Source organism: Camelus bactrianus, chromosome 26, assembly GCF_048773025.1.
Source record: "Camelus bactrianus isolate YW-2024 breed Bactrian camel chromosome 26, ASM4877302v1, whole genome shotgun sequence".
NCBI lineage: Eukaryota > Metazoa > Chordata > Mammalia > Artiodactyla > Camelidae > Camelus > Camelus bactrianus.
Genome location: NC_133564.1, coordinates 20,207,806 through 20,224,654, shown reverse-complemented (window position 1 = coordinate 20,224,654; position 16,849 = coordinate 20,207,806). Strand labels below are relative to the sequence as shown.

Sequence of the window (16,849 nt, the reverse complement as noted above, 5' to 3'; positions counted from 1 at the left end):
TGCCTTCCTGTTTGAACTCGCATACTGTAAATAAGTGTGCTTTTCAGTGTATTTAGTGCCACGTCTTTTGCATTTTTGTGCTTTTTTTGTTGGTGATTTCATTGTTTAAAAGGTCCGCAAGCGTAGCACTGAAGTGCTGTCTAGTGTTTCTGAGCAAAAGAAGAGGCTGTGATGTGCCTCCTGGAGAAAATACGTGTGTTTAGATAAGCTTCCTTCAGGCATTAAGTTATGATGCTGTTGGCTGTGAGTTTTATGTTATTTAATATATGTTAAATAAGGTATTAATAAGGTGATTATAAGCAGAAGCATGCATAGAACAAGGTTACATATTGATCATTTGACAAAAATGTTGTAACCAGAGGTTTGCAGGAATCTAACCCTGTATTTTCCCTGGAAGAGGTGGTTCAGGGTTCACAGATTCGGTGTTCATGGCAACTTTGTAGAACATCACCACTGCGAATAACGAGAATTGACTATATAAGAAGTTTTTTTTTTCCAGTATTTAAAAACAGAAGTATTTCTTTATGTGTAAAAAGATTATCAAACTGTTATGTCTATGATGTCCTGAATTGTTATTAGGTATATGCTTTAGGCAGCTCATTTTCTTTTCTGCACTGTATATTTTAAATGTAAGCAAAATGAAATTCTAATTGTGGTTTTTAAATACCCAAAGAGACTTAACTCCTCATGAACATCAAACAATAGTTTAAAAAAAAAAAAGTTATCCCCTGCCAGAATTGCTTTATTACATGCATTAAATGATCCTTCATTTATGGTAAGACTTTCTGAATTGCTGGATCATTGACGTGAGATTCGAGCCACATTCAGTACCAGAGATTTATTGAGTGCCTACTATGTGTGGGTTACATCGCTAAGCGCTAGGAATACAAGGGCGAATGACCATGCTCCTCGCGTTCAAGAACACTTCCGTGTCCAGCGAGAAGAATGACCCCTGATGACTGTCCGAGAGCATATGCCTCACTGCTCCTCATTCCTGAGGATGGTTTCATATCCAAACCACAAAGGTGTGTGTGGAGGAATGACTGGTTTTCAGTGTGAGGACTCTGCTGTCAAAGCCGTCAGTGAGAGCTTGTGACCTGGGTCAGTCTGGCAGATAGTACAGGTCACTGGAGCAGCCTCAGCAGGGGACCCCTCCTAGCAGCTCAGGTGCTTCACTCAGTGTCCCCAAGCCTGCCATGCAGGAGGGAGGGCAGATCTCCTTGGACATATGCACAGTGAGAGGCAATCTGGTTTTGCTCCAGGATGGCTGTTTTCATCCAAAAGGTGTTGTAAGGTTTATGTTAGATAGGTGTTATACACGGGTGTTGACCTTTGCAGTGAAAACATTATTTAAAATCGCTTAAAGCCTTATTGTGGGTGTGTTGTATGTGTTCTTGTAGTTGATTCTTGTTTGTTTGTAGTGATGTAAAGCATCAATGAGAATAGTAGTTAACTTGTGCCAGTTCACCTTCATTTTCTGGCATTATAATAAAACTGTTTAAACGTCAGTCAATCTGGAATATGTTAACAAAACATTTTCAGAAAGTTAATTCAAAACTATATTCTGTAGCTTCCTTTTATCTTGCTTCCTACTGATAAAGTTTATACACATATTACCATAGTTTTTCTATGAATTTGGTGGTACAAAACAAACGAAATAGTCCAAATTTTAATCTTTTCCATATATATATATACTCATGTTATAGTAAACATTTATTTGAATCTGAAGATGTATTTTTTTCTCAAAGTTTTAACATAACGCCATGTATCTTTCTCCAGATCTAAATTTAAGGAAAAATTTAAACAAACAAAAATCTTATTTATAAACATAGGGAAATACTCATCCCTTTGACAAAACATTTTATTTTCTTCCTTTCTTTATAGAATGGCCTACCTGATACTCAAGCCAAGTTCCATATTATGTTTTTATTCTTTGCTGCAGCTATGTTTTCTGTCAGCTTGTCTTCTCTGTTTGGCTATCATTGTTGGCTAGTCAGCAAAAATAAATCTACATTAGGTGAGTATCCAATTCTTGTAGTTAACAGAACTTTAAATACAAAACTAGACATTCATCAGAAGTTGCTATATGAGTAAATGCTAACCTGTCCTGAAACTGTAAAAATCACTCTTATTTCCCGTATTGTCTTGTGGGACAAATACAAATTCACTCATTCCATTTATTTTTTGACTGTCCATTGTGTGTGAAACATTGTGTATATACAGTGGTGAGCAAGGTTGAAACAGTCCAGAGACGGACACGGAAAGTCAGTAGCCAAACATGAAAGTGACTAGAAAATGCAAAGTGCTTTGAAGGAAACAAGATGCTAAAGTGAATCAAGGGCTAGAGGTGGTGAAGGGAACCTGCTGGGGCAGAGTGGTCAGGCAAGAGCTCACTAAAATGAAAAGTATTTAATCTAAGCAATCAGTCATGGAAAGAGACAGACCATCTCAGGCAGAGAAAACCGAATTCCAGAAGCCCTACAGAGATGGGGTGCAGCAAAAGCAGTGCTTTGCAGGCAATGTACAGCCATAAATGCTGACGGTAAAGCAGGAATTCCTCAAGTCAGTAACTTTATACCTTAAGGAACTACAAAAAGGAGAGCAAAGTAAACCCAAAGCTAGAAAAAGGTGGAAAATAATAAAAATTAGACAGGAGATAATGGGAATAGAGAATTTAAAAAAACAGAAGATCAACGAAATCAGTTAGTTCATTGAAAATATCAACAAATTTGACAAGCCTATAGTGAGAAAGAAAAAAAAAGGACTTCAATCATGAAAATCAGAAATCGTGACTCCCAGCTTTGCAGAAATGGAAAATGATTGTAGGAGAATTCCGTGAACAATTGTACATCAAAAAATTAGGTCACCTAGGTGAAATGGACACATTCTTAGGAACACGCAGACTACCAGTTTGACTCAAGAAGGAATAAAAACCTTAAATAGACCTGTAACAAGTAAGGAGATTGAATCACTAATTTAAAACCTACCAACAAAGAAACGCCCAAGACAAGATGGTTTCACTGGTGAGTCTACCAAACATTTAAGTAGAATTAACACCAATTTTTCTTAAACTCTGCCAAAAATTAGGAGAGAGGGAAATTTCCTAACTCATTCTATGAGGCCAGCATTGCCCTAATATTGTCTGACCAAAGTCAGAGATACCACAAGAAGGCTACAGACCAAAATCCTTTATAAATATATGTGCAAAAACCCTCAGTAACATCTGTAAACTAAATCTAGTAACATATTAAGAGGATTATATACCATGATCAACTAGGATTTATCCCAGGAATGCGAGAGTGGTTTAAGATACAAAGATCAATCAGTGATAATATACCACATTAATAGAACATTGATGACCTTGTTCAAGTTCCACTGCTGTTGTTTATTTTTTGTGTGATTTTGGGCAAGTCCCACAGCCCCTCTGAACCTCAGCTTCCATAAGCAAAGTGGGCATAACTGAATACAGCGTATGGTTCTGCACTGGATCCTGACTTGGACAGAGACTTTAAAGTACATTTTTAATCAGCTAGAAAAAACATTTACGATTGGATGAGATAAAATTTTAATGAAACTGGAAAATGGAATTTATTAACTGAAAAAAGGTTGTAGTCTCACTTTGGTTAAAAAATCCATATATTTGTATCTGTTTCTAGCCAGCCAGCCAGCCACCTATCTAATAAAGATCTAACAGATGTAAAGTTTTCATTTATTTGCTTGTTGGCATTTTCTGATTTTCTTCAATGCATGTGTGCTGCTGCAAGAATAAAAGGGTAACTTAAAAATTAAAGTAGATCTAGTCATATTTTCTATTTGTTTTAGCAGAATAGACCATCTTCACTGCAGGGCTATTGGTAGGCACATAAGTAGTCAGGGGAAGCCAGCCATTGGTTTTCAGAGTTTCCTCATTCAACCTGGTCATTTCTGACTCTAGGGGTTACTGATTGATGTGCTCTTTACTTATGTGATTGCTCTCCCATCTCTTGTAGAGGCATTTAGAAGTCCAGTCTTTCGACACGGAACAGATAAGAACGGATTCAGCTTGGGTTTCGGTAAAAATATGCGACAGGTTTTTGGTGATGAGAAGAGGTACTGGTTGCTCCCCGTTTTTTCAAGGTACTTTGTTGTGAAAGTATTCAGCCTTTAGACTAATGCAAGTCATCCAACAAAAGATCTCTAATTCTGCGTAAGAACTCCTATTTTTAAAAAGTATTATATTATGATTCACTGTTATATCCATATGGAAATCAGTTCGTCACATCATCACATCCCCATAAACATGCTGTATTGAAGGCAATGTCTGATGCACACATTTTGTCCATAATATAATTATGTTCTACTCACAGACGTCATCTTTTTTACTGCGCAATTGTGTTTATTTTAATTACAGTCTAGGTGATGGCTGCTCCTTTCCAACTTGCCTTGTTAACCAGGATCCCGAACAACCATCTACTCCTGCAGGATTGAATTCAACGTCCAAAAAGTAATCCCGTTTTTTTTTGTTTTTTTTTCTATTTTACTTTCAAATAATATATTTTATCCTCGAGTCCTATGATTATATGTTCCTTTGAAAAAAAATTTTAAGAACTTAAGATAATTTACTACAACTGGTTTCCACTTGGGATGGAGGAGGGAGGAAAGTGTGACTGGGGAGGGGTCCCTAGAGGGCTTTAGTTACAATCGTACAATTCTAGTAGTCATCTGGGTGGTCAGTAAACAGGTGCTAATTCTCTATACACTTTGGTTTATTGAAATATAGTATGATTTTCTAAATGTAGTGCTTAAAAGAAAAAAATTGTAAGCCCAAGTTAGTCTCCTTATGATCAAGTGAGCAGCCAGGTAGACTTTCCCTCTGACCCTCCAGGTCTCTCCTCTCCGTGGGAACTGTTAGAAAGAGATCAGAAAAACTTCCCTGGATCAGGCCTTAGAAGATCAAATGGAATCCCAGCCACCTGCTTGATAGTCCTGTTAGCAGTGTGCACCGTGTTCCTGGTGGACTCTTTCAAGATCTCTAAGCATGATCTGAGCCACTTCTGTGGAGAGAAGGAGTCTGGGGAATTCATTATCTGGAGACACCGTCCTCCACGTTAAGTCTCTTGGCTTCAGTCTATCAAGCATTTGAGGAAGACCTGAAATTTGATTCTCACTTTGCTACTAACTGGCAAAAGGCAAAACCACCAAAACTTTAAAAATGCTTTATATGAAGTTTATAACTTTAAAACTTATGTTTTACATCTTTAAGACAGATTTTTGTATTTTGGAATAGGACCATACCTCTCATTTTTAAATGAAAGCCAATAGCAAAAGCATGATCATAATCTTAAATTTTACAGATTTTCCTTTTAGGAACACCTTGTGCACGGCACCTTTGCTTACACTCCTCCTGTCCAGTTCCCATTTCTCACTGATCACAGCCTTTCTCCCGTGGAGCCTGACATGACACCAGAATCCTTCAGAAGGCAGTGACCCTGGTAGCCATTCCAGAATCATTTAAAATTGTCGCAAGATGAAATCTATTTGCCACCTCATCCCCAGAGTGAGCTGTGTACAGATTAGGCCTTTCCAGTTAATGAGGAGGCCGTTCTGATCTGTGCCACAGGGACATTCAAGGCCACCAGAGTCTTACTGGGTCTTGCCCTATAAATTTTGGCTTGAAAATTCAAGAGCTAAATCCTGTTTTTTTTAAAACCTCAGTGCAGAAAAATCTAGTTTAATAAATTATTTAGAATATGTCTTCATGCTTTTATAACATTTAACAGCAGTTTTCAATATTTTTTTTTATCCTTGTTAAGTGGTTTTTGTGGTTTAACACTGTTTGGGTTTTAGAGATAGTGTTTCTCCTGCTAAGTGTACCATGGGTGTTGGAGAAATCCTTTCTGGCACTGTTACCTGGCTAGGTGATCTTGAATAGTTCAAGTACCCTCTCTGGGCTTCTCTTCCCTTTCCTTTTAATGTTGAGATTGGATTTTGACGGCTAAATTCTCTTCTACAGAATTCTACAGTTCCCCCGATTTGCTCGTATAAATTTGCTGTGGATAGTGCTGGTCTTCTCTCCGTACTCCAGAGCTGTGTATTTGTCAACTTAACGTTACCACCTACATGTCTTAAAGTCATTGCTGACTGAACAAGTGCCAAGCAGATCTCTTGATTCCCAGCCATCTTATACCATCGCCCACACCTGAAACCTGATTCTCCTCCCTTCTTTCATAAGTCGGGGTCGTGATCTCCATTCTCCCAGGGGCTCGGGCCAGAAACTTTGAAGTCACCCTAGATACCCTCCTTTCAGTGACCCTGTGTAACATTCCATTTGCAAATCATCAAATTTAGGATAGATAGACAAATAGTTGTTCCCTCAAAATATATCTATTATCTGAATACTTTCTTATCACCTCCCTGGTGCTTTCCTGGTTGAAGCCGTCATTTTTCACATAGAGTATTTCAGTACCTTCGTTACCGATCTTTCTGACTCCATGTTTTCCCAACTCCAGTCCATTCTCCATTAAAAAGTCAGAGTGATTCTTTTAAAACGTATATCAGGTAGTTCCACTCTCCTGCTCAGAACCTTCCACTGGTTTCCCATCCTTCTCAGCATGAAAGCTAATGAATGTCCTTACCTTGTCCTGACAGATCTGGCGCCGAGCACCTCTCTGATGTCATCCCTTACCACGTTCCCATCACTCACAGTTCTTGGACACATAATCTTGCTGCTCCTCAGATACACCAAGCATGTTCCTTATTAGTTAGTGCCTTTGTACCTGCCAGTTCCCCTTCCTGAAGGTCCTTCCTCCAGGTGCCGGAATGGTCTGTGCCTTCTCGTCACTCACTTTCTGCTCAGGTGTAACTTCACAATAGCGGCCATCTTTAAAACCCTTCGAGTAATAGTAACCTGCCTCTCCCTTCCCTTTATACTGTCTTTTATGATTGACATCGCTCTTATTATCACCTGACTTATTTTTTATTACTCTTCCTCAATCACAGCAAAATTTCCGCGAGATCAAAGACATTGCTCATTGTTGTCATACGTCCTCAATGACTCTTGTTGAATGAATGGATCCTTGCCATTTGTTAGAGTGCTGTTAGCAGTAACCAATGTCAGGAGTCCCTGAACCAGGACTGGGCTTTCCGCACCTGGTCTGTGGTCCCTTTCTTGAGGAATAATCAGAATCAGAATAAAAGCAGTTTTTCATATGAATAGGAGCTTTTCTTTTTCAAGATTTTCCTCCAAAATTTTAATGAGGGTTGTTAAAGCTGCACAAAATTGAAATATTCTCAAATTTTAGATAATGCGGTAATTATTAAGGAGCATAGGCGTATCCTTTAAAAATATATGTGAAATTACTGTCAGAAGGATTTTAAGTAGTTTTTTTCTTTGGAACATTATTATCGTTACTATGTTAGGGTGTTGTAAAAAGTACACTAATACTTTCTATGGAAATAATTTTTTTAATCAAGTGAAATGTTATTTTAATCATTGTATATTTTTCATATTATCCAATAGGTCAGTATGTGGCACATCTACTTAAATTTTAAAACTTAAATTCTTTCTTTTAAACTCTTTACTTCCCAAATTAAATATCAGATTTTTAAGACCTGAGAATGTCACGTGTTTTCAACATTTCTGCAAGATAATGTTCAAATTCACTGTTTCAGCTTTAGAGAGAAAGACAGAGAATTCTTTGTGCGAGACCAGTTAGGCTACTTTAGAAACGCTATGCCAGTTTTTTCTCAAACTTACCTTTCCACCATCACCTTCTTATGTTTTTTCCCATATCCACGTGCCACTTGTGAAATTAATATTTTTCTTTAATATATTTATTTAAATTGGTACTTAAATTTCTCTTTAAACCAAACTTTATATCACTGTCATAAGTGAGAAACTATAGTATGGTTTGCCATAGAATATACCTTAAGAAAATAAAATTGGCAATAAAATATTGTTAGGTTCTGACTAGATTCCGTTACCTGCCCAAGTCTAAGGCTCAGGCCTATTCTCTGTGTTAAAAATGGAGATTTGCCAAAGTTAGCAACTGTCATCGTATTGCAATCGGAAGAAAGAAAAGAGAACTGAGGAGAGACTTAACTCACTGTGAGTCAGTGAGGTTTACTGCCTTGTTCCGGTTTTCCCCAAATTCTCTGGGGTAACTCCTGCAATTATCTTGCACCACAAGTGGTTTGAGGTCCATCCTTTGAGAAACACTCACCTTAATACTATCAAGAGTTAATGTAATGATGATGATGATGATGATTTTTCAGTTCTGAAAACCATCAATTTCCTGCCAAGCCATTGAGAGAGTCCCAGAGCCACCTTCTTACTGATTCTCAGTCTTGGAGCGAGATCAGCACAAACCCGGGAAAAGGCAAAACTGGTAAGGAAACTTGTTGCACGCCTTGGATATAGTTTATTTTTAGAAGGTAAAAGTGGTGGAAATTCTTCATTCTATTACTTGTGGAATTCTTGTTTTGGAGTCAGACTGCCGTTATAAGTGTAGAATTATCTTCAAAGGACTATTTGTGAGGTACTCTGATTCATGTCTGTAAGCCATAGAAAATCACTTTGTGAAAGAGATCTACGTTGCTTTTTTTTCCAGTTTAGAGAACCACATCTTTACTACTGCATATTAAATACAATGATAGAAATAAACTCAGAATGTAACATTCTTTTAAATTGGAAAAAAATGCAGTTAACGCCCACAAAAGGTTGAAAAGTATCTGCTGAAAAGGATCTCAAGTTATGTAGTTCTTTTACTCTAAGATTTCTATCCAGTTTCAAAATGTCAAAGTAAAGGGATTGCATGGTTGCCGTAACTTTGTCTGCCTGTTATTTCTTCATATCCCACTCACAGTTCTCTTGTTATTGGTGTCGATTTTAATCTTTTGATTACTTGGGTCAGTATAGTTAATTGGCAAAGAACAAGCAAGTCTTTGAAGTCAGACAGATATGATAATCAAATCCCAGTTTGAGCACCTAATCAGCGTGTGGTAATTGTTCATTCACCTCTTTTTGGACTTAGTTTCCTCTTCTTTAAAATACTGCTTATTTCTCAGGGTTGGTAAGGATTAAACAAAGCGTGTGATCATACATGCTGGAGTGTGTATACATGTGTGGTCCCTTGAGTGGAAAACTATACACCCATGATTAAGGCACTGTTAGCCAGAAAATCTCCACTTAATGGGTGTATATGTCCTCTGAAGAGCCCACCATTGAGGGTGTTCATAATTTGGTGTCTGTCTCTCCACCTTCAGATGTGCCATTCCATTTTTTAGTCTATGGGAAGTACTAGGTATTATCTAAATAAAAGCTGATGACACCTACTTGCCTCTTGAACCCTTCAGTTTCCTTAGAGACAAAGAAGTGATGTATATTTGGGTGGTAGAAAGACAAAACCCTCTTCTTCCTCTCAGAAGAGATTCATATTTCACCTTATGGTTCTACATTAACATAGAAGTGATTTTCTGGTTTCTATGTGCTTTTAATTTGGGGGCATGTTAGATGAATTTTCCGTTACTTTGATAGATGAGTTGAGAAATTGAAGTTTAAAGGATGGTGCAGAAGAAGGAAGAGGAATATGAGAATGGTGAGATGAGAAAGGGCTCAAAGATCAGTTTGACCCGACTGAGGCAGGTAGATGAAGAATGAGAACGTGGTACCTTAGGTGATGTGAGAAGTGCTGGGTTCAGTGTGTCTTACAGTATTTTGTTCATACCCCTACTTCCTCACGTGTGTGTCTCTATTTCTAAAAAGCTTTTTTGTGACACTGGTTGTGGCCAACTGTATTGTGTGTGTGTGTGTTTCTGTGTAACCTTCTTATTAACACCCATACTATGTACAAGACACCTTTGGAAGAATACTGGGCGGAATTCATAGATGAAAAAACAATCTCTCCCTAGCAACAACAAATTGCTAACTTACGTTCTTTCTTGAAGGTATGAGCAATCCTGCACTGACCATGGAGAATGAGACCTAACTCTTCTAATAAAATTCACTCAGACTTTATGAAAGTAAGAAAAACCTTTCCTGTATTGTTGTTTTATATTTTTAGTAGTTTTCTAGTTCTCTTAGAGCAAATAATTTCCAAAAACAGTTATTTTTGAGTGGCTCAAATAAGAGGTGTCTTAGCTGACCTCTGGACATGGATTCAGCTTCAGTATCAGCTAGCATTTAGGTTAAGCTGATAAATTATAAAAAATAAGGTGATGAACAAAATTCATTTTTATAGTAAGGCATTAAATAGCAAGGATGCAAAATATTGAACTTTATATGACAGTTTATCTTGTTAATTCATAGAATCATGTACGATTTTTATTTTTGGTTGTTTCTGTCCTTCAGGATGTACGGTGGTCATATCCTTGACCCTCCGTTAGCTGAATCTCACTGGGTCTAATTACAAGATGATTACATCTTGTTAGCACAGATCTCTGCCACCCTATTTTCGGTCACAGTAAGACCCCAGAACATGTGTCACCTTTAAAGTGATAGGAGTTCCAAATCATTTTCTTTAACACATAATTTTCTTAAACCTGTACTTCCAAATCATTTTTCTTATAACCAAATCTTTTTATACGTCTATAGTCAATAAAAAGCTACAGTAAAGAGCCCGCCTTGGAACAAAGCTAGAAACATCTTAACAAAACAAACAACTCTATGTACTGTTACAAGAAACAATAAAGAGAATTGAATATTAAATTTACCAAGATCGCTCTCTACTTGCAGATCTGTGACTTAGCAAGAGAGTAGCATCTAAAACAGAATCATTTGTGTCGAAGTACTTCATGGCTGTCTGGCTTTAGTTTGGTTTTGGTTTTGAAGAATAGCTATGTAACTCCGTGTACCAGTGGGCAAGTGTTTTGGTTTTGGATAACTGTACGTGATGGTATAGTAGATCAGACTGATCATACCTGTGGTTGGAATAGTGAAAATTTAATGTTCTTAATTTGGTTACCAAAGAGACAATGTAAATTTCTGGAAATAATTCTTAAAGTGTAACTATGATTGTACAGATGTGAATCACTAGCCAATACCACACGCAAAATATTATAGTTCTGGAGAGCATACAAAGTTTCACAGGATTTTTTTTTTCAGTATGTTAAATTAGTTATAATTACCATTGTTTGTGATGTTGTCTGTATTAAACATTTTACAAGTTGACGTAGTAACGTGACGTCATGTGTAAGTCAGGTAGATTTCCCAGGATTTTGACAAGATCAATGTTGTGTCTGTTCATCATTATTCTCACCACTTTGCAGTGCCAGACACAGAGTAGGTTCTAAATAAACCATTGGTAAATAGGTGATAAAATAACACCATGAAATTAAAAATCTCACAGAAACTTGATTTTATTATATTTGAATATATGACCATAGTGGTCATAAAAACCCAATGGAGCATGAATCAGGTGCATGATGTGAGAAAAAAAGTCATTTTCTGATGTGATGTTTTTCGTTCTGTTGACATAACCAATGATAGGAAAATACTTCTTTAAAAAAACTGGATTTTCCTAAGGTAGCTAATAGACAGTCAGAATAGCTTTCAAAAGTTTTTCCTGCGTTACATCTCAGACTTGTACTTCATTCAGTACACTTTATACTGAACAATATTATCTGATATTGATACACCTAATTTTACTGTATTACTAAATGAAATCTTCATAGTCTCTCCTCCTCTGTTTGAACTACATTAGTAAATGACCTGTGGCCTTTTTATAAAATGTTTCTTAGTTCATCATAGTTGCCACATAGTCATCCTGTGCCTAAGCCCACAGTAGTGCTGAAGGGTAGATTAAATTTAGCCTGCCCAAACTTTGCTCTTATGCAACAGAAATTTTTAAAATGTAGTGCTTCTATGCACTTGAAATTTTAAATTATTCCCCTAAATCCCCTGCCGATTTCACTTGTCACTCCTAAACGCCCATGGGTCTCAGACAAATTGAGAACTAACAACATAGAACTCTGTCCCTCAGACTGGGGCCCCAAGCCACAGCATTGGTATTACCTGGAGCTTAATAGAAAGGCGGAATTCTGGACCTTATCCTAGACTTACTGAATTCGAATCTGCATTTTAACAAGACCCTCCTGTCTTGTGTGTGTATATTATAGTTTGAGAAGCACTGATGTAGAGGTCTTTTTCTGTATTGAAGAACTCATCTACTGGGCCTTCTAGCATAGAAAACATTTAATTTTGAACAAGGATGTTACTGCAACAAACAATGAATGAGTTGGCTTGCTTTGTTTGCTTTTTTGTTTGTTTGTTTGCTTTTGTTTTTATTGTTAACACAATGGTTTCACGTTTTTCTGTTTCATTCCAAGGTATCAATACTGTCAATGGATGGAAGAGGCTTCCCACACGAAGGCACCATTAGCCAGTTTTTCCCATTTCCCTCTGGCTGGATATACAGAATATGAATTGATTAGTTCTCTCCAAGCCGTTGCTTAAAGCATAACACATTTTTAACCCAGTATACAGTTTGTTTCAACTAACACAAATTCCTGTTAAATACTAAAAGTGGTTATGGTTGATGAATCAAGGACAAAAATATCTTCTATCATAAAAACCTGAAATAAATTCATGGGCCAGTTTTCACCCAAATATTTGGGTAACACAGTTTATTACATAAAAAGCCCATTTGATCCTCTGATTTTCTGTTCATAAAATTGAAAGTATTAAGATACTGAGATTTAAAGGAATTCAAGTCACATTGTAATAATCAGCTTTATTCATAAAACCTAGTAGTTACCTGTGGGAAGGGGGAGGTAGTAAATGGGACTAGTTTACTCCCTCCAGTGTGAATCCAGCCTCAGACTGCGTGGACTGTAAAAACTATGAATTTATTACAGATTTCAAATGGCCTGCAGTTGAAGATGACCATCAATTTTTTTGCCGGACTTTAATCTAATTCTAGCCTTTGTTCCCTGCTGGAAAAGAAGTGTGATCATTGAAGCTGGAGCTCAGCTGGCTAGAAAATCTTTGTCAGAACGAGTGCATTTCCATTACATCAGAAATGTATTTTCATCTCTTTTAATTATCTGAAAATTGGGGGAAAGTCTACAATCCCAATTCTGAAGATTGGTTTATGTTATTCTTTTGCTGGCTTGGCTTTTGAAAATCTCTTTTTAGGTTATTTCTCCTATTGAACATAGAAAAAATATTGAATTTCTGTTAAGAATTCATCATGGACCAATAGATGAATCCTCCATTGATACCTGTTTTATTTCTGTGTCCTCTCATCAAAAGTTTGACAGTTTAACTACATAGGTCCTCAAAAACCGGCTACGATTAAATTATGTAAATCATCAAAAATCACATTTTGAAATTTTAGTTCAGCGTGAACTAAACAGTGGCTTGCTGTTTGGAAACTGAGTTTAAGGTAAACTAAAGTGGTGTGTTTGTTGATGCCAAAATGTTCGGCTTCAGTAAATACACCAAGAAGCTCTTGTGCCTTGTATGCACTATTAAAAAAAAGTTTTATTTTATTCTTTTTAATTTGATGGAGTGCAAGTTTTGTAAATGTTAGCAATTAGAATATGCTGTATACATTTTTTTGGTACTGATTTTGAGAATTTAAAGCAGATTACCTTTTAAGACTACACAGCTAAGGAACTGGTATTTAATCAGAGAAAACGGTATTAAAGTTTTCAAAATCTGACTTAGACAAACTGAACACAAACTAGACTAGAAGATGAGAGGATAATGGAGTAAAAGATCCTTGCAATTATTCACGCTTGCTAAAAATACAAAGTTTTATATTAAATGACTTTATGAAAGAACCAATGTCAGCCCGGTCCATTTCATAAGTCATTTCAGTGCAGTTCTTTGAACAATAGGATGGTGGTCTTTTTCAGATTTTTTTTTTAAGCTAAAGCTTTTGATCTGAGAGTCTACTTCAAGAAATCTCAGAAGGTATGATACATTTTTACTTTCTATCTTAAAGTATTTTTGGTCATCATTTTTCATTACCTGAAGTGCCAGGTTGGAACCTGTAGCTGCTGCTTGAAGTCTTAAGGGCAACAGCATCATGTAATGTATTAAAAATTATATGCAGCCAGGTTTCCTCAAAGCACAGTACTAGAGCTGTCCTTACTGACAGGTGTCCCCTCCTGTCAAACTAGAAGCTAGGGGAAGAGTGGGCTTTTGATTCTTCACTTTGCTAGAGTGCTGTTAACCACCCCTCTTTAGCTTTTTCATGTAATTATTGAAACACATAAATCAATACACATTAGAATCAGATTTGAAAACATATTTTAAAATAAAATGTTTTTCATTAAATTGTAATGGTCCCCTTTTTGGTTTCATACAATGACAAATCTTTAAAGGGTTTTTTGTTTTGTTTTTAATTTTAGGGGATTATAATTTTTGGAGATGATGGCACTGATCACTAGATATGCAGGATACATTTTACTGGAGTGAATAAAGCATCAAATAAACCTGCATTTTGTATGTATTTATAAATTGCACCTTAAAAACACCTTAAACATTTTACTTTAAATACTCAATAACTCAGATTTGAAGACACTTGAAGCATGAGTCCTGACAATCCATTAAACTGACATTTTGATTTTTCCTGTTTTTAGAGATTCTATCATATAGGTATCAATATTTAAGAATTTTTTCATTTAATAATATTGTACAAATGCTTCATATGTATTAGCTAACTATTTGCCATTGTGTAGGGAAAGAATTGTTTTTTTCAAAGAAAGAAAAACTGCATCTAAATACAATGATGAGACATTCAAGGAAGTGCTTATCTGCAAACTCCCTCCTGTTATTCCATAATAAAGGCAGGTTGATCACCTTTGTTAGCTGTTTATATGCAATTGCCTTTGCACTGACAATCTAAATGGCTTTAAAGATACACTTTTCCTAACAGACTGCCAGAGCTACTACAAAACTCATGTCTGCAGCCTGCTCATAACATAGGTCTTTTGAGAAGAGATGGATTAAAGGATGATGTAATTACTCCTTAGTAGTTAAATGAGCCTGAAGACAATTAGGAACAGACAAAATTCAAGCACACTGTAAGCAACAGATAATTGGAAATTTGGTATATGTTTGACAGAAAACTATCTTCACTAGGAAAGTCAAACACAAAGGTCTTATAAACCATGTTCATAAAAAAAAAAAGTTAAGCTAGTAATCATGTGATTCATGTTTCAAGAAAACCTGTGAAAAAGCTGTTACCCTATTATCTTACCAACTAGCAAGTTTTCCCTATTTTGAAACAGTACGTGTAAACCTACTGGGCTGACTCTGGAGTTAACACTGTATACTTTGGTATACAATTATTATATTGTCAGATATTTACTTGTATAAGTGATAGTTCTGATACCCTTATGAATTTTTTAAAAATACCACATACATACAAACCCCATAAATGTTAAAAGCAAATCCGCTTACACCGTGAACCACGATGAAGGTATCCTCCAGTATGACCATCCCATCCACCTTCACAGACTACAAATTCCGATCTCGTCTGAAGTGACACAGTTCAACAGTGGATTTTCCCATGTAACATACATCTCTAGGTTAAGAGCCTTCTGTAGACAACTGTCTGAAGTCATCCCAAATATTTGAACAGCCTGCACTTCTTTCCACATACTTAGCCAGTGAGGACTTATTTCCTCTTACGTGTGGAGGCAGACTGCCTTATACACCTTAAGTATTTGTTACTCTTTTACAAAGAACCACTGGAATTTTTTTTAACCTTGTCTTGGTAAAAATTCATAGACTCTCATGTTTATTGAAACTTCAGCAATTTGATCACATCACTTATTAAAAGCATTAAGTACATTCCAACATTAGAGAAGTCTTGATTTTTAAAACTAGCAGTCTTTTCCTCCACTAGATTTAGAATTTAGTAACACAAAAACCTTTGTTACAGAACACAAGCAACTGTGTTATACTTTTTTAATGGTCCAAACCATGCACTCTCCTTTTTCTCTTTGCCATGATGAGTTTGTTATTCTTTTACAGTAGAGTCCTGATTTGTATCAAGTGGACATCACTGAAGGGATGACTTCGAGTAGGCTTGTTTCAAAGGAACTCCTGTGGATCATAAACTATGCACACGAAGTATCTCCCAGCATGATGTTCAGTGTAGCAAGAGGCTCTGAAATAGGATGTTTTTTCTGTCTTCAGAAGAAGAGGATGTAAGTAAAGAGGATGCTTGTCCATAATGCAATCCTAGGTTACTAAGAGTGCAGACTCTGACACCCTTTAACTGTTCTTTAGCAACAAAAAGTTCAAATGAAGTAGCCTGGCCATTGCCAATAAAGACGACTTTAAATCATTTGCAGTCATTAAATCTCTTACTACAGGAGAGTGATAGCAAAAACAAAACTGGTGACGGTGCCCATAGTTCTTTGATATTCCTGTTCATAGCCACTATTCAGTATTCTGTTTACACTTGGTGGGGAAATATGCGTTGGGGTTATTCCTCTTTTGTGTTGACTCAATTCTGAGTACCAGTTAAACCAAAGGGGGCCTTTTGATAGGTGATTTTAAACTCTGATGTATGCTAAAGCAGCTCCTTATTGCTCAGAAAAAGCCAGAACTATTTAGATTCAGGAAAACAAACTGATTTATGTTGCATCTTCCAGGGAAGGTTTAACAATGTAAGGAACTCAATTCTGATGTGAATGTAATACTTATCTTAATACGTCTTGTTTGACAGATAAACGTGCTTAATCAAACTGAGGGGGAAAAAAAAACACCATACATTGGCTCCAACGTAGAGTTCTGTTGATGCTGAATTAAAGAACTGCTACCATGGAAAGCCTCCGTTCTGTTGTTTTTTATTCAGCTGAAAGTAAGGCTACTGTCAGAGTTTAGATTTCATGTCTTTTTTTTTTTTTGGTA

At 36.5% G+C, this 16,849-nt stretch overlaps 1 protein-coding gene across 4 annotated transcripts in view; it reads left to right on the top strand.

Annotated features, from left to right (window-relative positions):
* Positions 1-16,766, top strand: part of ZDHHC2 (zDHHC palmitoyltransferase 2) — a 57,302-nt gene extending 40,536 nt beyond the window's left edge. For 2 of the 4 annotated variants that reach the window (XM_074353510.1, XM_074353511.1), the window contains exons 9-14: positions 1,885-2,017; positions 3,990-4,116; positions 4,391-4,483; positions 8,254-8,366; positions 9,925-9,999; positions 12,304-16,766. In XM_074353510.1, the coding sequence (XP_074209611.1) occupies positions 1,885-2,017; positions 3,990-4,116; positions 4,391-4,483; positions 8,254-8,366; positions 9,925-9,965 (507 nt within the window). In that variant the 3' untranslated portion in view covers positions 9,966-9,999; positions 12,304-16,766. The remainder of the gene's footprint in view (positions 1-1,884; positions 2,018-3,989; positions 4,117-4,390; positions 4,484-8,253; positions 8,367-9,924; positions 10,000-12,303) is intronic. The other 2 variants (XR_012502452.1, XR_012502451.1) reach the window with 2 other exon arrangements.
* The last annotated feature ends 83 nt before the right edge of the window (positions 16,767-16,849 follow it).